This window comes from Equus caballus, chromosome 31 (genome assembly GCF_041296265.1).
Source record: "Equus caballus isolate H_3958 breed thoroughbred chromosome 31, TB-T2T, whole genome shotgun sequence".
NCBI lineage: Eukaryota > Metazoa > Chordata > Mammalia > Perissodactyla > Equidae > Equus > Equus caballus.
The window spans coordinates 20,400,542-20,427,600 of record NC_091714.1 but is presented as its reverse complement, the minus strand read 5'-3'; the positions used below and the strand labels follow the sequence as shown (position 1 = coordinate 20,427,600).

Here is a 27,059-nt window from a genome sequence, read left to right as displayed (position 1 = left end):
GAACCAGTGAACCCCGGGCCGCTGAAGCGGAAGGTGCGCACTTAACTACTGTGCCACCGGGCCAGACCCGGGCATGAGGAAACTTTGGAGGGTCATTGTCTTGATTGTGGAAATAGATTCATGGGTATACAAATATGCCCAAAGTTTGTAGATTTTACACTTTAAATATTTACAGTTTTATTACACGTCATTTATACCTCAATAAAGCTATTTTAAAAAAAATTACTCAAGAATTTGTTGAATGATTATAAGTGCTCCAAACATCTGCCAACATCCTATATATCCAAAATAACCTACCCAGGGAACTGAGGAATTATTGCTCATATTCTTTCAACATTAAAACTAGGTAAAAGTAACTCTGATAGGCATTTTCCTTTTTTCTGTACCCTCTCAGCTAACTTTTGAGCTGAATGAGATCTTATTAACACCTAAATATTTACAAACTGCCCAAATTTGGCAGTTTCCAAATGTAACAGCAGATCACTAAATGTGGCTTTTTAATTAGCCTGGTATTATTCTATAAATATGTATCAATGTAACTTACTAACATTATGCAAATATTTAAATATATACTTAAAATCTTCTTAGAAAACCGTTTTTCCCCTAAAAATAATCATCAAAAAATGTACTGTTTTTCAGGTCACAGTAATGGATGTTGATATTTTTATTTTAGCAGAATAAGTCACCCCGCTGAAAACAATATATGAAAACTTAAATTTTCAGAAAAATAAGTTTTGAGGATGAATGCTTGCCAGAGGACTCCAAGAATATTTATAATTTAACTACATTTTAATGACAGCTTTTCAGGGAATTTATCATACAAAACAACATTTACTTAAACTTTTAGTTTTGAATATTCAAAGCTTGAATAAAAGTTTTAAAAATGCAGTGTCTGCTCTACAGAAAAAGTAGGTTATATGAGTGAGATAATGTGGAAGCAGGAGTCGAATGTGTGCGTGGGAGCAAGGGGGCACTAGACACGATCTAAATGCTTAAGAGGAATGGGTGAAGGAGTAACGGCTTACGCGTAAGGTATGACATTGTAAAGCTGTTAATATTTTATAACTTTCACAATAAGAAAAATTATGGTCTCACTATTTATGGATTCAGCCAATGAAAACTATGGTCCTTATTTTTGTAGACATAGCCAATTCAGACTCATTCTGTTTTCCTCTCTCATTGTCTCTCTCTTTGTTTTCTCCCTACCACTTTGGAACTCTGAGTTCGGTCCAGACGTGTATGTACACTGCTTGGGCAGGCACAAGAACCCTTCAACTTAGGAGAATGAGACTACTCACTACACAGCTGTCCTCAGACATACAAACAAAAATCATCGGAATCCATTTAAAAAGACAAATGCTTAAAATCATTAGGAGTCAAATATAAATTTTTACATGTATCAACACTTAAGCATTTCAGCAAACGTTAAACATAACAATACATTTTCTTCAAAAAAATTAAGCTTTTCAAACATATGCAATATGGGAGGAAACCATCGATTACCCTCCAATCCTCTCTGTACTGGAGTGCCACTGATGCACCAGCGATTAATCCCACTCAAGCGCTGAGCCATTTCTGCAGCCTGATGAGAGAGAAACATGAAATAAAACAAAAAGGAGAAAAAGACAGAAAAAAGGAGAAGTCAGGAATATGTTTACTCATGAAAATAGCCTACAAAAAGCCCTACTTCAGGTCAGATGCACTTGCTCTTATTTCAGTGTTATCGCACTCAGTGTTGAATGCCATATTCAATGGGCCATCTTCTAGTACAGTGGTTCTCATGAGAAGGGGGCTGCCACGTCTCTCCCCAAAGAGAAAAGGTAGTTCAGTATGAGTAGAACGAAAAGGCTCCCTGAATGACTGCTACATCCTCTCAACAGCCCATCCTCCGATATCAACCACTGTGACAATAGATACGATTCATAAATTCAGTTCAGGTTACAGACTGGCCTATGACAGACAAAGACTGAATAAAAATTCTATGCTCTAAAGGAGTATTTTCCTGTCACCATTTGGTCTCTGATAAAAAAACTGCTAAAGTCAACTCTGGCCCAAAGCTATCAGAGCCTATATGATGAGCTTTCAATTTGGCAGAAATGCTTAGAAAAGTCCCTAAATAGAGTTTACTTTGATCTGCATCACACACAAACTGCCATCTTATTCATATGTACGTGAGCATTGCATATACAGCAACAATTCACAGAGTACCAAGATAATTCCTGAGGGTATGTAGTTTATCTACAAGAGAAAAGTGAATGTGGAGTGTTTAATAGCCATCTTCTGGCCAATATCAATACTATGGATTAACTACCCCATAACTATTAAATTCTCCATGGACAGCTTCCCTCGACCCCTTTCCCCCGTGTCTTCTCCAGCCCACAAAGCTTCTGCGGAAGTGCTCACTTTGACAGCAGGGCACTCAACCCCTTTCCCCCGTGTCTCCTCCAGCCCACGAAAGCTTCTGTGGAAGTGCTCACTTTGACAGCAGGGCACTCCACCCCTTCCCCCGTGTCTCCTCCAGCCCACAGAAGATTCTGCGGAAGCGCTCACTTTGACAGCAGGGCACTCCACCCCTTCCCCCCGTGTCTTCTCCGGCCCACAGAAGATTCTGCGGAAGCGCTCACTTTGACAGCAGGGCACTCCACCCCTTTCCCCCGTGTCTCCTCCAGCCCACGAAGCTTCTGCGGAAGTGCTCACTTTGACAGCAGGGCACTCCACCATCTGGGCCTCGTCGAGGCAGATCCTCCACCACTCCACAGCGACCAGGGGGCTGGGAACGGCCATGTAGCGCTTCTGCTTCCGAAGGCGACGCCCATCCTCACTGTTGCTGTGTGGGATATCCACGTAGTTTAGTTCTGAACGAAGGACATCATAGGTAATGATAACTATATCCTGTTCTGCCAAAAAATGAGGCTGTAAAAAGCCATCTTTCTTCACTCCTTGATATACCTAGGAAACAGTCAGCACAGACATAGTCACTGCGGAAAGGCTCACCAAAGATCACTGAAGCATTTATCCATCTATACCCTGACTGGGCCCTTTCTATTTGGTTAGGACCAAACATGCTATGAGATACATCCTACACCTGTCTAGAGAAAGACACATTTTAGCGTGGAGACTAGTAACATAAGCAATGTGAAAAGAGCGGTAACAGAAGTAACTGTGACAGCATCACAGGGAGAGACCAATTCTATGGTTGAGAAGGTACATCAGAGAGGAGTTAACATTTGAGGTGGACCTCGAAAAATATTTAGGAGTTCTTGCAGGTGGAGAAAAGGCGAAAAGGACTTGCAGGCAGGTAAGAAGCTGGAAGAAACAGCATGTGCAAAAGCACAATGGTATGAAAAAGAACAGTGAGAACTAGTATTTACTGAATGCCTTTCACGTTTCAGACACTGGGCTACGCTTTATCTCCTTCAACAACAACCCTGTGAGTAGCTATTATTCCTATCCCACACATGAGAAACATGAAGGGACTTGCTCAAAACTGGTAGAGTTAAGAGTCAAACCAAGGTTTGCCTGCCCCACAGAACAGAGTTCCCCAACAGCAAAAAAGGTGTTTTGCTTATTACTATATTCTCCAGGCCTATTATAGTGGCTGAAATACAGAAAACCCCCAACGACGTATGTGTGGAAAGAACTGAGGGAGTGAAGAGTACTATTAGTAAACAGTAACATCAAATGACCATTAATAAGTGCCAGCATTTTACCACATCATTTAATCTTCACAGTTAAGTCTGTGAGAGGTACTATTTTTAGAACTTAGCAACGTTGCTGGCACATAACAGGTGCTCAATAAATACTTGGTGAATGACTAAATTATTTTATAGATGAGGTAGTTGATGCTTCAGAGGATGATTCTGGAGCTAAGAGGTGGCAAATCAGACAAGCAGCTACCGTTACACAACGCTGCCTTTGGATTGTATTCCTCTCTAAGCGTATAAATGCTTATACAAAGTTTTTCAAAAGCTTTCACATCTTTCCACTTAAAATGCTTTAACTTCTGATGTCAGAAAAGAATAAACAGTCTACTGTTCTATTTCTTATTCTCAATTTCCTCTTCAAGTTCTCATTTACTATTATTATCTCATTGAGTTAATTAGGGGATAAACAACAAAGCAATGAAGAGTATAAAAACTATCATAAAGAAGTAAAAATTTACATTTACATTTTCCTATCCTCTTAAAGAGCCCAAACCGCCTTACCAAGACTCGAAGAGATGACGACCTCACATGCCTGTTGATTTCATCCACCCACTGATGACAGATGGAACTGGGGGAGATGATCAGAGTTGCTCTTGTTGATACTGGCTCCATTGCAACAAGGCAGTGGGGGCAATAAAACGGCTTAATCTTCAGATTCTTCTCTTCATAATTCACACACTTTGCATGTTGCCACAGGTGGCATTTCAGGCACTGAACACGAGGTTTCTGGTCTATCTGGTCAAGTTCACCACATATGCACTCAAAGCGATAATCTGAGGAATTATAGGGACTCATGATATTAGTAAATGGGACATCACCACCCGCTGGGTTTAGAGATTCAGTTTGGTCCTTTGCTTCATGTTCTTGCTTGACGTCAAATACACATGTACTATTAGCTGTGGTAACATCGATAATTCCACAGTCACTGGTAGCTGGACAGTGATCTTGTGAGTTAAGATTGATGTCATGCTGACTTTTTCCCTTTTTTGTGGGTGGAACAGGCTTTTTCCTCAATTTACTACGATTTCTCCTGGCCTTATAGTAATAATAGTAAGGATCATCATCATCATCAGAGGTGTTTGATGGCAAGTATTCAGAATCTGTGTCCTTGCTCCCCGATTTTCTTGACTCTCTCTGAATTTTCCTTGGACTCCCTATTGCCTATGAAAAATATTATTTATTGAGTTTATTTCAACAAAGTTAGATTTCTGAAATTAAATTCCCAACTTTATGCGCTTTACATAAAAATCCAGTAGCCAGTGTTTGCTACCCTCTTCCCTGAGGAGGATCACTCCTGATCGGTGGCTTTCATTCTCATCTCTGTAAGAACCCTCCCTGCAGTCTGCAGGTCCAAAAGAAAAAGGAGGCTCTACTACTGTATACTTAAAATTTGGAGAGAATAAAAATTAGAAAGATAAAAGGAGCTACTAATATTTTGCTACCAACTTCTTATAATTTATTGTCTGCCTAAATCAATAAAAGACTAGCAGTTTATAGTACACAAATACACAAAGTAGGGCAATTACAAAAATACCAAGTACTAAAATATAGCATTAAAAAAAGTGAAAGTTAATCTACTAGTTACTGCAATTAGCAAACAAATTTCTTCTTTCTTTCTTCTTTCTACCTGTGCCCACTCTTGCAAATTATTTATTGAATGCTATTTCTGTGCCAGGCACAGTATTAGGTGCTGGGGATACAAATATGAGGAATATTTAGCTCCTGGTCTCAAAGGGGTCTGTTGGAAAAGAGAAAACAATAAAAAATAAAATGACACTATAGATGCATGAGAGGGGTATATAAGAGAGAGAGGTAGGTACCAGCATAACTTCCCAGAAGTGATGTCAGAGCCAAGGTGGAACAGAGGAGTTGGGACACTGAGCATGGAATGAATAGCATCAACTGAAGGAGATTTTCTTTTCTTGGTGGCAAAAGGATTACGGAGAGCACAGAAGTTCGCTGCAGTCTTCCACCCCGGCCGGGGACAAAATCTTAGACCCCCTACTCTAGGAAATGAACTTTCTTGTCTGCCATCTCTTTCACAGCAGCCAAGCCAGTAGCTCCACACTTTGACTTGTTGTCATTAGTCTTTTCTAGATTTATGTTTACAAATTTATAACTATATTCTTAAAAGCAAATTGAAATTACTAGCCCAAAAAAAGCCGTTTCATAACAAAATGTAAAAATTTTATAAGATGATGACATGAGAAAAATGAGAGTTTATAGATAAAAGATTCAAAATGTATATAAAGAGCTAGGCAAATATAAGGTATCATTAACATTTTTAAGTATGGACCAAACTTTTTAACTGCTGACAACAAACAGCATGATGAGGATAGAAAAGTTGTTTTAAATTATAATATGCTTAACTAATTTTCTAATTCACTCAATAAGTATTTATTGAGTACGTGCTATGTACCAAGCCCTCTTCTCTGGGATGGAACTTAGATTCAGGAAGTAGAAAACCAAAGTCACAGCCACAAGTGCTTTTCCTAACTAGTTTGTTTTTATCTTCGGACTGTGAGAGCTTCAGGGTCAAGGTGGGAACTGTCAACTCATTCTGTAAGGTATCAGATATAGCTACTTAATAAATGCTCTGTTACCTGCTTTTTTGTTTTATCATATATATCCTCTTCCTTGTAATTCTTCCCCAATGTAAAAGTCCCAGAAAAACCATGGCCTTTGATTTGTTTCACAAGACCTTCAAAGATTAAACACTTCAGCATCCGTTTCAGAAGACTCCTGTTCCGCTGAACATCATATCTATATATAGAACTGACATACTTATAGATGGAAAGGATAGAAACTCCTTTTTTTCCATTCATTTCTTTCACAGCTGTCAGGATCATCACACGTGTAGCTAAATGCAAAAACGATACACTAACTCAGTCAAAATAATTAAAATTCAAAGAAAATAAAACGCAGTTAATCTTAATGTGCATTCAGGACCAAGTTAAGAAAAAAATAAATCAAAGATTTATTGAAGATACATTGTCTGTATATTGTCATTTAGAAGACAATGAAATAAAAATTTATCTCAACACATTAAGAAATAAATTATTGTAATGGAAACAACTTAAGGAAGAATTACACCTTGTTATTCTTACAAAGCAACTACCATTTAAAATTATTTAAAAAAAAGCTCTCACAATTATCTATGTATATGCTACCATTAGCAAGGGTAATATACATTTGCTAGCAGACATTGAAGTAGCAACACTCAAGAATAAACAAAGCCTGCTTTAAACTGTAAGTTAAAGAAACTTAAATATAATGGATTGAGCAAGAACTACCTGGACCAAGTCAAATGAAAGAATAAATCTTTACTTTTGTTAAGATAATATGGCTTGCAATGGAATCAATTTATGCAAAGTATAAACAACTGTAAAAACAATTATTCATAATAATTACAAGATTTCTCCATACAAAGATCACAAGAACTGTAACAAAGATCACTGTAAAAAGGTATTTTCTTTAAGAGCTTTCATACTTACGGGGGCACTGAACTTTTTCTTTTGGTTCAAATTCCATATTCTGGGTTTCTGTGTTTTTCACTTTTCCTCCAGAAGGATGTGATGGAATGAAGTAATTCACCACTTTTCCCTGACATAAACAACATTCAGCGGTCACACAGTGTTTTGCTTTCAGTATTCTGAGTTGCTTATTAAAATGAATCCTCCTTCTATTAAGGAGATGCAAAAGAGTTGTAAAAAATCACGAACAAAAGGGCTAAATATGCTATCGTACACACAAAACTTATTTTTCATTTCAGGGGTTATAGCTAGCCATCACTTTTCAAAATTGTGCATATTATCTGGAATTACCTAAATGTTAAGTGTGGAACTTCTGAAGTTAACTTCTTAAGGTTTGTTTAAATACTGAATTAACCTAGTGAACTTATAATAATATTGAAAATAACTTAGAGTTAAAATATCTAATGAGCAGAAAATCCCAAAAGAAGTTAATGAGAGTTAAAACTGCATACTCCAACTCATCTTTCTGCAAAGGAAATAGCTATTTTCTATTCCCTACTCAAATTGGAAAGGCTACTTCTGCAAACTTGACCCTATCAAAAGATCACAGGTCACATAATTACTAAGGTTGCGAGGATGGTAGGCACTACAGGTAACTAGTTATACCCTTAACTAGTGGCCTCATTTCAGCAGGATTTAATGTGCTGATTTTAGATTTTATTATTGGAAAATATGTGCTATGAGCTATCCTTGCTTCAGTGGAGTTTTTTTTTTTTTGTAAACTCTACAATTTATATTTTTAAACACAATTATACATATTTTGGAACAAGGACCTAGAGTTTGTTTCCTCTAGCAATCTAATTACTAACAACGTTCTAATTATTAGATTCTAGGATTTATGTATCTGAGATATGTACAATTTTTTTAAAACTAGCTCTCAAAAATATTTAGTGGTAATACGGAGACTTGCAGTAGTGACAAAATATTTGAGGAAATAATAGTACTTTCCTAAGGGAGTTTCTCTGCCAGCCAGAAGGAAGCTTGGTGACAGCATATCTTCTTCCTAGTTGGCCAACATCACTTAAAAAACCCTGCCGGGTCACAAACATCCCATTCTCTGTGCCCACTTGAAGTTAACTAATGACTAATATAAATCATTAGCTGCAGAGTAAACGGAAAGTGTTGGCTTAACTGCCAAGCAAATGTTCGACATATGATGCTTTTTGAGAACATATGTCTCCTGCTTTCCCAACCCTACAGTACTCCTCCTACCTCCGGAAGAGCGAGAGCATCTTGTTTGACATCTTGTCGAGTATGTGTCAGGATCAGAGCCAACACCTCTACTGTCTTTCCAAGACCCATCTCATCTGCTAAGATTCCTCCAAGCAGCTGGGGCCCAGCACTTGGGTACTCGCGGATGATGCTAAAGGAATAAACAAGAAAAACACATCATAGGAATGCAAATCAAAATGATACTGTTCCAAAGAGATCTGGAAGAAATGCATAAAAGTTTAAGTTTTTTGAGACTACATTTTAAACAATTCATATCCCTCAGTCATGAGTATTAAGAACTGTGATAATCAAAAAACTGCCCAAACTGGGGGCTGGCCTGGTGGCACAGCGGTTAAGTTCGCACGTTCTGCTTCAGTGGCCCGGGGTTCGCCGGTTCGGATCCCGGGTGTGGACATGGCACTGCTTGGTAAGCCATGCTGTGGTAGGCGTCCCACATATAAAGTAGAGGAAGATGGGCACGGATGTTAGCTCAGGGCCAGGCTTCCTCAGCAAAATGAGGAGGATTGGAAGTAGTTAGCTCAGGGCTAATCTTCCTCAAAACAAAAAATTAAAAAACAATTGCCCGAGTTGACAACTAAGTCTGCGGAAAGAGGAGTGGTATTGGTAAACACCCATCATTTTTTTCTCTTCTATAAATCAAAGGAAACATGTCTGCCTTCTTTCTGTGACCTTTATGAATCTGTGAATAAAAAAATAAGAAGGGCAATACCTACTGACTCACTAATTACGGTTAATGATCCAAAAACTTTGTTAGAATAGAAGTTGACAAACTTAATGAAAAATACAAACACTGGCCCATAGTAATATCACGACATTTTTACAAAGACCCATAATCTCTTTAAATATCAATAACTAAGCATCTGAAGTCTACTATATTGCATTCATTTACTGAAAAATGACAAGTGCTATTAATCCTATATCTATGCTATCTATAAAAAAGGCGAAAGAGACTTTAACTTAGTATTCCTTCTCGAGGGACTGCCAAGGCTAAAGACCCGTCACCAATCTCATACAGGTTTTCGTAACATTTATTTTTACTATCAAGCACATAAATAAAGTTTCGTCTTACCAGCCTGTATATGGATTGTAGTAGAGTTTCACACCCTCAGATGTAACAATCTCTTGCCACAAGAAGTGCAGGGCATTTTCTAAAGAAGAATATAACTGTAAGCACAAGTTTTTGTTTGTTTCCCTTTCTGCCAGATAATCACATTAAAACAAAAATAAGTTAACAGTCAGGATACCCTGCAAAGCCACATACACGTGGGAAAAAGGCTAGGATTCTTCTCATTCTTTTCTTCAGATAGTATTCTTTAGCATCCTTTGCTTTGGGCACAAATATTTTCCATATAAGCAAGTGATAAGACAGAAAACAAAGCAGAGTGAACTATAGAGGATTAAGAAGAAAACTAACACATATCACAAACTCTTAACGGTAAAGCAAAGTAGCTTCTCTTTTACAAATCCTTCAGAAAGTTACGTGAGGTCTTTAGATAACTCAAGAGACCTATGCTAGTGGGCTAAGACATTAACTCAGATCAGACCTAACATTTTGCATGAGTCTGAGAGTAAGAGGGAAGGCTTACTTAACCGAGGAAAAAATAGGTAAAACTCTAACACTCAAGAACTAAGTTTGTTTCAGTCAGAATTTTCCACTGTCCTTTCTCTTAACATTTCACGTTGTTTAAAGCAACTGCCAAATGGGAAGTATGTCTCCACCCGTCAGTGAAACAGCAAGTAATTTCTTGTTGCCTTCTTTAGGGATTAACAGATGAAGTAGGAACACAGATACATAGGATTCATAAAATGAAAAAATTAAAGAGAAAAAGCTTCAATTTATGGGAACTATAGGAGACAGAAGAACTACCACACGACACACGGGATTTCATCAAAAAATCCAGTCTGTGGAAAAACAGATGAATTACTGATCCACGCAGCATGGATCGGATTTCAAAACATTATGTTTTGACACGAAAAATCAGTTCAAACTTTTATGGACAAGGAACTCACAAATGAATTTCTCCAGATTTCAATTATGAAGGATTTCTTAGAAAATAATTTTATTCATAGTAACACCCATTCTAAATCAATCTTTTCAATATGATTTGTTTAATAATCAATCCCCCCCACCCTTTCTCTCATATAATCCCTCTGATCAATTTGCCTTTCTTTAAGCATCTTATACTTGCCACTAGCAGGAGTGCTTTTGAAACGCTCTTGTTGTAGCATCCAATTGACAGCCTCTCTTTGGTATGGTCTCAACACAGGAGTCAATGCAGGATGCTGGACATCCACTTGGATGGACTGTGTTTCTTCCTGATGTGTTTGCTTCACAAAGTGATAGAGCTCATCGATGTCCTGTCCCTCTGGTTCACTCTCTGAATCTTCCTCATCCTCTTCCAACACATCTGTACACCCAACAACAAATGTACTCAAAATAACCCAATCCACCTTTTATAACTACAAGTCATTCTTATTCCTACAAGTCATTCTTATTCCAAGAGCATACATGCACTCTCCCACCTCTGGGGTCTTGCTGAGTGGGTTTCGTGTCTGGAAGGCCCTACCCTTAATTCTTCCCTGATTAATCTACCCATCCATCCAGCAAGATAGTTCAACTGCTACTTTTTCCATGGCATTTTCTTTTGTTTTCCTCGGTTAGAATTAATGTTCTCCTGTGTTCGTGTAATACTCACACGTTGGATACAGCAATAAGTCACAGTCTGTCTGGCAGCGCAATCATTTACGTGTATTCATCCCTTCTGCACTGAACTGTAATGCTCTGAAAGCAAACGGCGTCTTCTGTTTTTATAGCTCCTCAGAGCAACTGGCACACGCTCTGCCCATTGTACATATTTAATAAACATTTGAGGAACTTAATGTGAATATCCTTTGCCAGTTTATAAAAGCATAATTTATTTCACTTTTACATCTTAACATAAAAAAATCCCTATGCAGACATAATTTTTCTATGTCTAATAAGACGAGGATTCCCATTCTATTTCCTGTGCTAAAAAAGAATAGGGGATAGCAGCATCAGCCAATTAGCAGATAAGTGTTCTGCCATTAATACAAATTTGTAAGAATATCAGATTCATTTGTTGGACACAATTGCCCTGTGGAAGATTTGTGCCTATATAACATGAAAAAACTCAGAATCTTGTATTTACAAACCCTCTTTAGCTAATGATTTACTCCTGAATTGTTTCAAGAAGGCCTATACACTTTTATAGGACATACCTCATAGGCCCTAGAATGAAAAGATTATTCCATATAAAAGATTATGCACAGCCACAAAATACATAACTTACTTTTTCAATAAAAAATATGCCATGTTAAGATTCTTAAAACTTTACAATTGATGTGTAAATGCTTGGTTATTTCAAACTGTTACTGTAGTTGCATAATCTAGCATTGATAACTAAATTTGAAGTTTTCCTTCAAAATTCTTTGAAGTTTTCCTTTGAAAAGTTCAAACTGTTTCATTTTTAAAAGGCAGAATAATGGAGTTCTTACCATAACTTTAAAAGCTCTAGACGTACTTAAAAGCATTCCATCCAATTCTGAAACCAGAGATGTTCCTCCTTTTAAGTCTTTATGCACGCAAAAACACGCACAAATGACTTACTATTATTAGTATATTATGAAGCTTTGCAAAGAACGTACTGCAGAAACAATTCGACAAGCAAGCTTAGAAGCTCATTTCCCGAATATTCCAGTATGAAATGTTCTATAATTTGCACCTGAAATAATGCTGACTGACCATAAGCAGGACCTGGATAATTTAAACCATTTCCCAGCAGTGTTGATGAGCTGCGCCAAGCCATCCACACTCTCCCTTGGGAAGCAATGGCAGACAACTCTGAACCTGCAGTCATGAGCAAGGATGCAACTTCTTGCCAAGGAACAGTAGCAAAATGAACTGGTCTTTATGGGAAGCACACTCTTGAGATGAGTTGTCAGAATGCAAAGGAGAGGTGGAATAAAGGCCAGCCAAGAATCTCTGGCCATGGCCAAATAAAAGCACAGGAATAATGCAAAAATTCCAACCACTCAGATTCCTTTAGACTCTGCCTACTGACTCTGCAAATATTTCTTGACTACTTACTATAAGCTAAGCACAATATTAAGCAAATAAAGACACAATATATTAGTGGGAACATTTCAGATAAACATAATTTTGTCATATAGTGATTTTACAGAGGTTTTTTTTTTTTTCAATTTTTGCTGAGGAAGATTCGCCCTGAACTAACATCTGTGCCCATCTTCCTCTATTTTTTAGTATGTGGGCCACCAGCACAGCATGGCTGCTAACAGAGCAGTAGAGGTCTGCACCCAGGCCACCGAAGTGGAGTATGCTGAACTCAACCACGTGGCCACTGGGGCTGGCCCCGGTTGTTTAATTTTTATTATGGTTTTATTAGCTGTTTCTCTGTTTGTTATCTATAGGAGTTAGGGAAAAACCCACAACTCTTAAGTAATAGTAGTTTCAAAGTTTACTTTAAAAATTACCTGGAATAATGAAATCGTATAACTTTTCCATCACTCTCTTCATGAGTTGATTGAACTTTTTCATTCTCGAATTTGCATCACTCAAGAAGTCTAGTTTTGCTAGGCCATCTTCCAAAAGATAAATTCCAACCTAGAAAGAATTAATCAACATAAAAATAGTTTTAATGGTATTATACCATTCTTTATGAGGACATAAGAAAAACATTTTTTACCATCACCATTTTTAAAAGTATTCAGAGTACTTGCCCCACAAACACTAAATATATACCTACCAAATCTCCCTCACACATTTTCACTTGCAATAACAAATTCAGTCTACAAATGTAGGGTCTGCTAGGGTCGATGCACCATTCAAGTTGCCAGAAAAAAATACTTCCCTAACTGGAACCGAACCTGGGAGAACGTGATGAGAACACCAATTCTATCTAGCAAGTCAATGATTTCCAAACTTGATGAGGATCAGAATAATCAGTGAAGTTGGTTAAAAATGCAGATTCTCCCAGGAGGTTTTGACATATGCTAGGATTCTTAAGCACAATTAGGCTTGGGAATCCCTATTATCAGATCAAACACTAAAATGGTTAGGAAAACAGACCTTGATTAATGTTATATATCTTGATTCTGGTGAAGCAATGCAGTATGAAGTATTTCAGTTAAAACATTTGAATTTGAATACTGGCATTGATATTTAGGAGCTAAATAAACAGGAAACATAACATTTACTTCGACCCTAGAGAGAAGTTCTCATTTGCAAAATGGAGAGAAGCCTATATGAGACGCCTAGATAATACAATTTTAACATTTCCTAATTGCAGATACTCAATAAACAGAGTTCCCTTCATTTCTCTGTATTATCAGGGACCTAAAGCCCTAATCACTGAGATGCTCATTCTTTCCCTAAAGAACAAGAATCGAACAGCTTCCTATAGGAGTGAGCAGTACAGATTATATTCCATTATTATCTGTACTCTACTTTGCGTTCACCTAGAGAGGCCTTACTACAGCAGCAATAAATGTTGCAATATTTATAAAAATCAAGATCAGAGAAGACAGAAGAGATCACGACGTGGTGTGTGTGTGTTCTATCCACCTGCCGTGGTGTGTGGGGCAGGTGGATAGAACACACGCACGCAAGCCATTACAGACTTGTTATCTTTGGGCCACAATTTTGGCACTCACAATCAGCAAAGTGAGGGAATATTTGGCTGCACAGTTTCATTATCCAGGGAAGAATTAATCACAATCTAATACTTCTAAAATTTCTCCTTTCCTCCTGTCAATTCTGAAACTATAAACATGGCTATTGATCTAATTATTTTTAATGTGAGAAACGTATAGGACAGTTTTCAATTGAACAAAGGTGAATTTAACATTTTAGAATTTCTTTTCAAGTTTTAGCATGAAAGCATATTAACCTGCTTCATAGTTTATAAGGTACATTTACTTACATTCTCTTACCTGATTCTCAACACAATTGTATGAGGCAAAAATAATGGGTATGATTTACATCTCATACAGAAAGAAGCTGAAATTAGAGCATTTAAATGATTTACATAAAGTTACTTGGCTACTACACAGCAGAGCCTGAAATGAATTATAAATCTATTCATACATTTACTGAAAATCTTTTCAGTATCAAGCACTTTACTAGGCTGTGAAGACAAAAGACTTCACAGTGTAGTGAGGGAGAAAGATCTAAAATCTAAGTATGCTACAAGTGACCACGGCAAAAATCAACATGCGCATCAGGTATGACGGGGGAAGGGCATGTAACAGCATCCAGAGTTTAAGAAAAGCCCTCCCTAGATGAGGCAAACTCTGAGCTGAATATTACAGAATGAGCAGGCGTCAGCAGGGAAGAGGAGGGGACAACCCAGGCAGAGAGAACTGTGAGAGCAAAAGAACAAAGATGCAGAAAGATGGCAGGGAACGTGCAGGAAACATATCAATCTGGAATTTCTGGGACAGAAAACAAAGCAGAATGATCTAAGATGAGGCTGGAGAAGCTGACAAGCGCTACTTGTCTACTACTAAAGGAGGGATTTATGTGCCAGACTATACTCAATTCTGCAGGCAGTAAAGAAGAGAATTCCATTTGCATTCATATGCCATTCCAGAGACAAAGTAGAGGGAGGAACTGAAAAGGCAAACAGGGAAATGGTTAAAGGACTGCCACAGGAAGAGGAGGAGATAATGAAGACCAAAATAAGTCACTGAGGGCAGAGCTGGAAAGGAGGAATCAGGAAGACCTCCTTGAAGGAGTACAGCCTGGAAGTGATTAGCTATAAAAAAATATTTTTTACTGGTTACTGAAAGCCCAAAATAAAGTGTACTTTGAAACTTGATAATGAGAGACTTATTTCTGGCTTTTTAGACCTTCCTTCTAAGTTAACTTCAAAATGGACTGCCCAACGCAGAAGAGCCTTAAAAGACATCACAGAAATCGAGTACCTTGATTATGCGATTTCCTTCTGGTTTTTGGTAAAGTTTTATTCTTTTCTTCTTTTGCAGCCAGCCCAAATCTTCTAACATTTCTCCACTGAAGGATGCTTCCACTCGAATACCTTTGTCATAAACACTGACTGGCTCATTGAGGCCTTTTTCCTGTTTCTCTACATCTTTGCATTCTGAATGAACACAGATCAGGAACTGATTGCTGGACTCGGAACTCATCAAGGTAAAACTCCTTTCAGAAAAATTTTCAACTAAATTCTGTTCAGGAAGAAGCTGAAGAGTTAATTCTCCTAGAAATGCTTTCCAAGAATTATCAAAGTGATAGGGAGAAATCACAATATTCAGCTTTACAGAGAGAGGGGAAAAAGTGCCACCAGTCTCTTCTCTGTCGATTGATTTTGAGACGCTCACCACTTCCGAACACCTCTTCTTATCTCTGGGAGCCACTTCTTCCTTCAGACTATCATCTAGGATGATGCAATGAGCAGAAGAGGAATCTGAACCAGGGCAGGAGTGCTCGTCATCAGTTAAGAGGAGGGGTTCATTTCTTCTGTCCTCATGCATATTCCAACGGAGCTGCTGTTGCTTTTCTTCATCTATCCTCACCGGAGGAGCACGTTTCCGTCGGCTGCTCATTTTCAAGTTTTCTTGGTTGGTAAACGTGAATTCTAGAAGGTAAAAAACAGTAGGCATTCCAAGAGAGGATTTTAGTATCAAAATGTTCCTGACAAATTTCCCAAGGAGAAAATCAGCATAAACTTATAGTCCATACCCATAGTATGAAATCTTCAGAGAGATACACAAAACAATGGATAGTATTTTTTAATAAGTCAAATATAGCTAAAGAACATACTGACCTTAATCTCAGGCATGATATAAATTCTAATGGTCTTACTGCTGTTCAATGGATAAATTTAATAAAAACAATTTATCTAAAATAAATTCTAAAAATACATTTAATGAGCAGCATGACAGTAAGGTGAATCTCTCAAATATCCCGGAAATGCATATTTGAAGAGTTTTAGTACCATTTAAACTCATGTCTGCATCACTGCAGAATTTCAATTTTATTTTATAATCCCAAAGAGTTAACAAAACTTCACTTGACCCTTACATAGTTTAAAAAATCCCTACAAATGTATCTTTTCTTTCAAAAAAGGATGATGAAAATACCAAAATGTATTTCTTTTTGTGGATTAGCAGATAAAAAAGATGAGAGGGCTAGCTGGGCCAAGAATAAGGTAATGATGGCAACCAGAAGAAATGGGGCAGAGATAATAAAAGAAAAAGAAAAGAAAAAGTGCAGGAAAAAAAGAAAAGAAAGATTTGTGATCTCAAAAGAGAAAATCAGGCTGAAAGAAGCCTATATAAAGTAGGGCCCAAACTACACCCTTGCTAAAATAATAGCCAATTCCTATATGAAATCTAGAACAATTCAAAGAGATTAAATCATAAAGTCATAATGATGGTTGCTGCCTATTCCTACCATGTAGCTGAAAAAAAATGAATGTGTAGACAATTAAAATTTGACTTCAACTAGAGTTTAAGAAATATTCTCAATAATCCCATTTTTCAGTAGAATCCAATCAGGTATTTGCTGAGTCCCCATTAAGTACTCAGTACTGTGCTGTATTTTAGGGGAGGATACAAAAGACGTATAGATCAAATCGCTATCTCTAATTGAGTACAGACTGATGTACTGAGCACAGTACATGATGTACTGATGTCTGATGACAAACTGAGCACACAGAGCAGCTGACACCCCTCTACCCCTACAGACTCCCCCCATCCTGAACCACTCTGCTGCAAATCTAGGAGAGAACGGGAAATGTGCTGCAAAGAAACAATTCAGAAATATACAGCCCTGTTTAAAACAGAACAAAACCACTAGGAGAAATCTCAGTTGAGGAGAAACTTTGAGGAATTCCTAAACAACAATACAGAGGGAATCAATCTGAAAAGCGAAGTGACAGGTGAATGTATTAGCACAAAAGATGGGAGCACCATCAAGAGGGCTTCCAAGCTCAATGGTGGCGGACCTGGTAGAGGAAACCAAAGTGGGTCCAGGGCTACAAACACAGATAATATTGGAGCAATAAAGTGAGAACTGGCAGGTCCCTGCCTGTCCTACCTCTCCTAAAGGCAAGGTAGCTGTGATGCGAGTATCTATTTCCTGGGGAGAGCAGTCCCTAAACTGGAAAGATGCCCTTTCTTACTGACTACAGAAGAAAAAAAGCAGATGACAATGAATTCTGCCTATAGAGAGTTCTCACCAATTCCCCATTCTCACTCAACACAATGGAAAACAAGTCCCAGCAGCTGCTTCTGACCCTCTCCTTCAGCAAACCGTACAAGCAGAGACAATGGAAGGTGAAGCAGGGAAACTCAACTACAAAGATGAGCTCACAAGCAACAATCAAACATTAAGGGATCTCCAACAGGAGAATAAATCAACAAAGACAAACTTTCACCCAAGGAAACAGGTAGAGTAATCTGAATAGGACTTTATATCACATACAATTGACATCACCACATTCTCAAGAAGATAAAATACTGTTTTCATGAAATAGAAGCAGGAAGTCAGAATGCAAAAAAGATGGTTATTAAAAAAAATTAGCAATTTTAGAAAAGTAATCTATTACTGAAATTTAAAAGAAAAAATAACTTGGCCAATGACTCAATAGCAGAATGGGTATAACTACAGAGCAGTTGCTACAGTGATCCCTCAAAGAAATGAAACAAATGAAGGAAGTTCTACCACAGCCCCAGTTAGGGTAACCAACTCTTCCCAGTCTGCCTGGGACTTTCTTGGTTTTAGCAATGAAAGTCCCAAATCCAGGGAAACCCCTTACTTCCAGGCAAACCAGAATGGTTGGTCTTCCCCACCCTAGCTTACCCCTAGCAGACACTTTCCAGGCACAGCACAGGGAGAAGAAACTCAAACAGGGTCCAGTGGTCTCTCTTGAGTTAAGGGGACAGAACTTAGAATTTGTGGGGCAAAAATACCAGAGAGGCAGGAGCTGCTCATAGAGGAGGCTCTGGAGATACGCAGAGGAGTCCCTTGAGTCTCTGAGAGGGCGATGACCTGGATCTTTGTGTGAGGGCAATATTCAAAGCTGGAGGAAGAATCACTAGCAGAAGTAGGTGGAGCAATCCCTGGAACTCGTACATGGCTAGAACTGCTTGTGGAAAGACTCCTAATAAACAAAGCATCATGTAGAGTTCTCAAACAGCCATCGTACACAATTTGAATATGTTCAAGAAGGTAGAGGAAAACATGAAGATGATGAAGAAATATGGAAGGTATACAAGAGACCCAAATGGAATTTATGCAGATGGAAAACACAATATCTGAAATGAAAAATATCCTGTATGAGATTAACAGCAGATGAGACATGGCAGAAAAAACGCAGATGAGTTTAAACACAGTAACAACAGAACTATCAAAAATGCAGTAGAGGGGGCTGGCCCAGTGGTGAAGTGGTTAAGTTTGGACGCTCTGCTTCAACAGCCAGGGGTTCGTGGGTTTGGATCCTGGATGTGGACCTACAAATCACTCATCAAGCCATGCTGTGGCAGCGACCCACATACAAAATGGAGGAAGACTGGAACAGATGTTAGCTCAGGGACAATCTTCCTCACCAAAAAGAAGCAGGGAAAGAAACTAAGACTGGAAAAACAAAAACAGAAAATCAGAGACCTACTGGACAACATCAAACAGTCCAGCATGCATGGAACCGGAATCTCAGGAGGAAATGGGAAAGGAGAAGAAAAAAATGAAGCAAAAATTTTTTCCAAATTTGCTAAAACCTATCAACCTGGAGAACCAAGAAGCTTAAAGAAACCTAATCAGGGTAAACACAAGGACAACCACAAAAAGGTATACAATTTAATTAAATTGCTGAAAAGCAAGACCATCTCTTCAGGTTAGCCCCATCTTCCTGCTTTAGGCATTTCTCTCAACATAAACTTCTAAATCTAGCAATATATCTTTAAAAAATTCAGGCAAAAAAAATGACACACAAAAGCCAAGAGAATTTATCACCTATAGACCTACACTACAAGAAATGTTAAAAGTAGTTCTCAAGCAGAAGAAAAATGATATTAGATGGAAACATGGATCTACACAAAGGAATAAAAACATCATAAATGAAAAATATGTGTATAAATATATATGTTTTCTCGTTTTTACATTTCTTTATAATTAATTTTTTTAAATTTTTAAAAGTTTTTATTCTGAAAATTGTCAAGCCTATGTAAAAAGAGAGAAAACAGTATGGTAATATAATCATAGAGACATCCTATGTACTATGTTTATGGGCTGGAAGACTCCAGATACCAAGTCCTGGATATTGATCTAGAGTCAAAGAAATCTCATTCAAAATCCCAACAGGATTTTTTTTTTAGAAACTGACAAGCTGATTCTAAAATTTATATTGAAATGCCTAAGTTCTAGAAAAGTCAAACAACTTTGAAAAATAAGAATAGGTTGAAAGACTTACACTGACTCCAGCACTTAGATTGACAGTAATCAAAGCAGTGTGGTCACAGTATAGAGACAGACATGTAAATCAATGGAACACAATAGTGTGTCCTGAAATAGACCCACCTAAGTATGGTCAATTGATTTTTGAAAGAAGTTGAAAGGTAATCAATGGGGAAAGAATATTCTTTTCAATAAACAGATATCCATATGCAAAAAAAAAAAGAACTTTGACCTTTACCTCACACCACATATAAAAATTAACTTGAAATGGATCATAAACTGAAACATAAAAGTTAAAACTATAAAACTGGGAGAAAACAGAGGAGAAAATCTAAGTAACAGTGGATTAGGCAAAAAAAGTAATTAAATAGGACACAAAAAGCAGAGACTATAAGAAAATGATAAATTAAGCTTCATCAAAATTAAACACTTTGGTTCTTCAAAAGATACTGTTATGGAAATGAGAGGGGAAGTCACAGATGGGAGACACTATTAGTAAAACAAATATTTGATGAAAGATTTGTATGTGGAATATATAAAGAACTCTCAGAAATCAACAGTGAGACAAATAACCTTATTAAAAAAATGGACAAAAATTTTGAACAGATTTCACCAAAGATGATCTATAAGTGGCAAATAAGCACATGAAAATATCTTCACCATCATCAGTCATTAAGTCAAGGCAAATACAACCCACAAACTGCAGTGAGAAACTACATATCCACTAGAATGGTTAAAATTCACAAACCTGAGACTATAGAGCAACTGGAACCGAACTCTCCAACACGCCAACAGGAAATGTTTGTCAGTTTCTTATAAAAGTAAATACATACCTTCTGCGAAGCCTAGTAATCCCATTCCCAGGTATTACCAAAGAGAAATAAAAACACGGATTCACAAAAAAAGACAAACTTGAATGTTAACAGCAGTTTTACTAATAAAAGCCTCAAACTGGAAACAACCCAAATGTCCATCTCCTGGTGAACGGATAAACAAATGGAACACTACTCCATGATAAACTGCTGATATATACAACAAGGATGAATTATTAAGGCATTACACTAAGTGAAGGAAGCCAGATGTGCAAGGCTACATACTGTGATTCCATTTACACGAAACTCTAGAAAAGGCAAAAACCTAGTGAGAGAAAGCAGATTCGTGGTTACCAGGCGCCAGGAAGTGGTAAGAGGTAACTGACAGTAAAGGACCTGGAGGGAGAGCTGTGGGGTGACAGAAACGTTCTAAGCATCGTAACGAAAGTGTCATAAAGCCTGTATTGTATACATTTGTCAAATGGTGATTCCATGATTGCACACATTTGTCAAAACTCATCAAACTGGACATTTAAAATTGTTGGATTTTATTATATGTAAATTATACCTTGATAAAGCTGATTTAAAAAGCAAAAACAAAAAGTAGATACAGGAGGGATTTAAAAATTATAAGGGAATATTAAGAACAGCTTTATTCTAATAAACTTGAAATATCTAGATAAAATGGGTAATTTACTAACAAAATATAAATGAATGACATTGGCCCAAGAAATAGAAAATCTGAATAGAACGATAACCATAAAAGAAAGCGAAGTAACATTACTTATCTAGCTAAGATCTACCCTGCTTCCTTGCTGATAGAACTTCCCTTTTATTGAGGAACACGGTGGCCTTGTGACTTATAAGGAGGGTGGTTTTCTCAGCAGCCCCAAGGAAGTTGTTTGTCTCTGCTGTCCAGTAAGGTTGCCACAAGCTGCATGTAGTTATTTAACTTTAAATAAGATTAAACAATAATATAAACTCAGCTCCTGAGCTCACCACACTTGAAGGTCTCAAAAACCGTATGTGACTAGTGGCTAGTGTACTGGACAGTGCAGACAGAGAACATTCTCATAATTGCAAAACGTCTATGAAACAGTGCTGGTCTAGACAGAGAGACAAACACCGTATGATTTCACTTACATGTGGAATGTAAACAAACCTGCGGACAGAGATAAATTAGTGGTTACCGGGGGAAGGGATGCAGAGGGTGGCACAAGGGGTGAAGGGGCATACTTACATGGTGTCTGACAAACAATAATGTACAACTGAAATCTCACTATGTTATACGCTGTTATGACCACAATAAAAAAAATTAATGAGGAAAAAACAAACAAACAAACACACACACACACCAGGGCTGGTCTACGCCAATCATGAGAATTCCATTCCCTTAGCCAGCGCTTGGTTACCAATGTGCAGGTGATGGTCTATAATCCATCTGACTACGGTTAATCACTTTTCAAGCATCTTACCTCCTCTCTTATCTTGATAAGAGATCAGAATAGCATAGGAAGCCCCTAATAACCTAAGTGTTTATCTTTGTCCAGTTCTCCTCAAAGCACAGGGTGGAATACTGGAATTAGGTCACTCAGCTGGAATGTTGAGAAGTTAGGCTCTACCAGCTTATCGGTTAACTACTGCCACAAATATGCTCTGTAACACACCACCCTAGAGCTCAATGCCTTGAGACAGCTACCATTTATTTTCACAGATGAGCAGGTTAGCTGACGACTGGCTGATCTAGGCTAGGTTTCTGGAGAGGCAGTTTGGCTCTGTTTAACGTAGTTCTCATCCTCCTCCGGGGACCAGCAAAGTAACCCAGGCATGTTCTTCCGGCAATGGCTCAGGTGTGAAAGTGCAAATCCAATTACACAAGTACTTTTCAAAGTGCTTGGTCATGGCAAAACCACTAAGGTTCCATGAGCCAAAGGAAAAGTGACACAGATGGACTTCAGTCAAGAGGTGAGGAAATATACTACACTTCTTTACTGGGTACAACTGGTCATGGCAAAGAGTGTGGATATGAGGTAGGGGGTGGGGAGGGAATTGGGCCAGTTACACAATCCATCACACCAACCACAGTAGTATTAATCACATGGTAATTATGGAATCATTAACTCTTAACGCCCCCCAAAGCAACCAGCTATAGAGTCTCACATCTGCAGAGTGATGCGGCGGACAGGTGAGAATGTGGGCTTTGAAGCCCTAGGTTCTAATTCTAGCTTTGGCATTTACTAACTGTGTGGCACTGGACTAGTTATCTAGCCTCTCTCTGACAGTTTTCTCTTCTCTAAAATAGGAATGATAGTGGGACTATGGTTAGAGACAATGAAATACAACAGCACAGTAACAGAAATTTAGCACATATTCAGTAAGTGGCAGTTGCTATCATCACCAACCTGAGAACAATATAAACTCCAGTTTACAATATCCAAACTTTAATGTAGTGGGATGGGGGATCCTAGATCAGTGTGTTTCAAATTTAACTGCACCTTAGAATCACCGAAGGGGGACTTTTAAAAATCCTGAGGCCCAGGTACCTCACGGCCAATTAAGCCAGAATCTCTGGGGATAGGACCCAGGCATTAGCCCCATGAGTTTTTAGGCTCCCTAGGTGATTCCTTTGTGTAGCCAAGTTTGGATAACCTGCTGCCTACTAAAATCCATTTCTTTCCTTCCAAAGTATATTATGGAGGGATATGTCTGCCCAACTGGCACTGCATAGTCCCATGACCAGTTCTAGCCAATGAATTGTAAGTGGAGGTAACGTGTGACATTTCTCTTACAACAATCTTGTAATAGACATATTGAACCAGAACACATTTCTTTAACTGTTTATTCTGTGCTCTGGTAACACTCATCCAGTCTCTTTTAGAATTACCTATATCACTATAATTTGCACACTCCTGATGTTTGCCTCCAACCTGATTCTTTCAACATTACAGGCTGAAAGTGCTTATCAATTATAATGATAAGCTGAGAAACATAAATACCAGGATTTCCAGCAAGGCTCTCCTTTTGTTCAGTTCTCAACTGAGCAAACATTCATGATCCCCCCTGCCCCTCTCTCCAATCTTGTTTTGGTTAACTCTTTTTCTAAGAGATCTCTATCTAGGAATAACTTCATGAACCAAAGAAGATATCATTTAATCAACTCTACTTATCACCATAATGTTAACTGGCAGCTAGTAAGTCAAGTACTAATAAAATTCTATATATCTCTAATCATATTCCAATTCCAAATCATTCTCCTGGTTTTCTTCATACCACATGAATCACACCTTTGATGGTTCCACTTCTTCTTCCTCCCCCTTAAGTATCAGTGTTTGGGTAAAACACAATTATATGCAGTTTTCTATATGGACCACACTTTTACTGTCCCACATTTAAATGTAAAAAGCTTTATACTTGAAAAGCCCTTTCACATTTTTCTGCCTATCACTGTCCCAATCTCCCCATGAAACCTTCCATGACCAGGTATGCTGAATTACAGGCCTCTTCCCCTTGATCTCAACTGCTACAGTGCTCTTAACTGTTTGATATATAGAATTTTATTAGTACTTGACTTACTAGCTGCCAGTTAACATTATGGTGATAAGTAGAGTTGATTAAATGATATCTTCTTTGGTTCATGAAGTTATTCCTAGATAGAGATCTCTTAGAAAAAGAGTTAACCAAAACAAGATTGGAGAGAGGGGCAGGGGGGATCATGAATGTTTGCTCAGTTGTTTGAGCTGTTTGAAAGCTGGGCAGGAATAGTACCCTATTAAGCATTGTACCCCCAATACCAGGTTAGTGCCAGGATGAAAAAGATATACAAAATAAGGCGAAACAAAGATCTCTAACTCCCTGAATATTCTCTCTCTTTCTAAGGACCTAACAGTACTTTACTCACATTTCTTTTTGAACAAGTGTCTCTCAATCACATTCTAGAAGACTATTGGTAATATGAAACTATTCCTTACTATTTCTGGCACAGAATCAGACAGAGAAAACTGACTTCTATCAGATTGCTAGAAACATAAACACAAAATGTTAAGCTACTAAGACAATACAACAAATAAATTGATTTTTTTCCTCCAAATTATTCTCTCTTCATTAAAAGACACAAACCAATCCTGAATTACAGCAAATGCATGACAGATCTGGTTTTAGGCTATCAAAGGCAACAAGGAGTATGCATTTGCCACATTGCTGTCCAGGGTGAACATTATGCAAATGAAGCCTAATCATTACTGATGACTGAAAAGCTCCTGACGACCTGGCATGCCCACAATCTTTTTCTGTAGTGATAACTCCAGTAGGGTGAGAGTATTTACATCTGTTGAACTCTAAAATATGTGTTAACTGCATGAGCTTGAAAAATGCCCTCATAAGAGGCATTTTCACCAGTAGATTCTGTTTCCCCCAAATTGTTCTAGCCTGAACTCTTCACAAAAGATTTAATAATTCTATAAGTACAATTCTTTTAGGCTGGGTAAAAAGAGGATATATACAACAGCATCTTTCAAAAGTAAACTATTCTATTCTCAATCTGCCAGCCTGTTGGCTAACTGGTCCTTCCAGGCTCTAGGAAGACCAACTACTGCCCACTACTACTCTGCTTCCTGCACGGTTAATGATCATAAACCAACCAGTCTTTTCGGTGACAGTACAGATCTCATGGATCACTTCTATCCATGGGAGTTTCATCATTTTTTCTATCAAAAGATAGGTATAATGACTTTAAAATTATTTTATTTTGTTCAGTTAAAGCCTCAAGTTAATTTAAATACAAGCAAGAAAACATCAAACACCGAGGACTTCTACCTCGTGGCTAATGTCAAGTTACCTAGAAAAAAGGCACAAGCCTAATGGTCATTATTTAGTAATACTGTATATCAGACAGTGACTGTCAATCATCAGCTAACACAGCTTCGTTCATAAACCTAGCAACTACGTTGGAGTCAAAAAGTACAAAGTGCAAGGGTGGCTTTGAATGCGAATGTAATGAACCAGACCCCGAAGGTAATTGAGAACTTTCGGACTAACTTAGAAGCCTCGGCCTCCCCTCTTGCTGCGTTGCGATCCCGCGCACCCAGAAGCTCGGCGGCTGCCCAGCTGCGGCCTCTAGAGGCATCTCTGCAGCGAACGGTGATCCCCACTCCGTTTTCTTCCGAAAGGCTGCAGAGCGGTTCGGGACTCGGAGCAGGGTGCTGGCGCCGGGTCGCTGCAGCAAGCCGGGCAAACAAGCCACCGCGAGCCCAAGGGGCGCGACGACAGGCCCTCGGACCCCCGAACAAAACTCCGCAGGCCCCGGCCCCTGGGAGAAGTACAGCCCGCTTTCCCACGGCCTCACCTTCTCCCGGGGGAGCCTGGCCGTCCCGAGGCCCGCACGTCCGGGATGGGGAAGGGTCGGGGAGACTCGCGCTGCGGCTGCCTCTCAGCCCTTCAACTTCCCGGGCTCCACAGCAACTGAGTCCTCCCTCCCTCCCTCCCTGTCTCCGTCCAGAGACCTTTCCCGTCCCCGACCTCTGACCCCTGACCCTCTATCACCCAAGCGCCTACCAAGACTGGCTCTCCAAGCCTCTTCAGCCTCTCTGCAGCACGGCCCGGGGCCCTCTAATGCCCCCGCAGATCACGGGCCACCCACCGAACATCCGCCTGAGGTGGGCGCGCGCTTTATGCTGGTTTATGTTGGGGTTCCGTGGGGACCCAGAAACCACAGCTCCTAGCTGCCGGGCGCGCGCTGGAGCGTGGGGTCAAGGTGAACGCGCACGTCGGGGCGCCCCGCCCCTTTCCTCCCGCAATAGCTTCATGAGTCTTTTCTGCGCAAGTCCACACGGTTAAAGCCTATCAAAGGCTACAGCTAAAGTCTCGCGATAGCTCTGCCCGACGCTATTAAAGAATTTGTACAGGATTGGCTGGACCCTCTAAGGAGGAGGCGGGGCTCTAAGCCTGTATGGGCGGGGCTCCCTGCTGAAGGGGCGGGGCTCGCCTTGAAGCAAGTGACGGGTGTAAATGATTTATAGCTTTGGTAAAAAGGCAGACAAGAATTGTGCAAACGCATCTTTTTTATTGATTCTAGAAAGCAACCACTAATTAGGTACCGATGAGGCTTATCTCCCTCAAAAAAGTTTTTTGAAAAAGACTTTCCAGGGAAATGTGAGTAAATATTTTAAGGTGAGTGAAAAACTACATGTATTGTGCTGAAGTTGGCCTTCCAATATCTTAGCCTTTTTTTCCTTCTCTTCACTGAGAGAAAGCCTCTTTCTCACGAAGGTGGACATGCTGAAAGCTATGCCACCAGTATTTCAAATAGCAGGGTCACCCATGGTGGACG

At 38.9% G+C, this 27,059-nt stretch overlaps 1 protein-coding gene across 4 annotated transcripts in view; it reads right to left on the bottom strand.

Annotated features, from left to right (window-relative positions):
• The window catches only part of SHPRH (SNF2 histone linker PHD RING helicase), a 90,842-nt gene extending 64,223 nt beyond the window's left edge, over nucleotides 1-26,619 (bottom strand). Inside the window, exons 1-11 of one of the 4 annotated variants that reach the window (XR_011434358.1) lie at nucleotides 26,285-26,568; nucleotides 15,434-16,104; nucleotides 12,983-13,112; nucleotides 10,660-10,878; nucleotides 9,540-9,618; nucleotides 8,450-8,600; nucleotides 7,199-7,307; nucleotides 6,308-6,564; nucleotides 4,206-4,865; nucleotides 2,698-2,949; nucleotides 1,504-1,582 (exon numbers count right to left, since the gene is read on the bottom strand). Coding sequence is in view for 2 of the 4 variants with exons in the window: in XM_070256205.1 (XP_070112306.1) it covers nucleotides 1,504-1,582; nucleotides 2,698-2,949; nucleotides 4,206-4,865; nucleotides 6,308-6,564; nucleotides 7,199-7,307; nucleotides 8,450-8,600; nucleotides 9,540-9,618; nucleotides 10,660-10,878; nucleotides 12,983-13,112; nucleotides 15,434-16,072 (2,575 nt within the window). In the remaining 2 variants the exon portion in view is untranslated. Of the gene's footprint in view, nucleotides 1-1,503; nucleotides 1,583-2,697; nucleotides 2,950-4,205; nucleotides 4,866-6,307; nucleotides 6,565-7,198; nucleotides 7,308-8,449; nucleotides 8,601-9,539; nucleotides 9,619-10,659; nucleotides 10,879-12,982; nucleotides 13,113-15,433; nucleotides 16,105-26,075; nucleotides 26,254-26,284 lie in introns of those variants that run through there. The other 3 variants (XR_011434359.1, XM_070256205.1, XM_070256206.1) reach the window with 3 other exon arrangements.
• Between the last annotated feature and the right edge of the window lie 440 nt (nucleotides 26,620-27,059).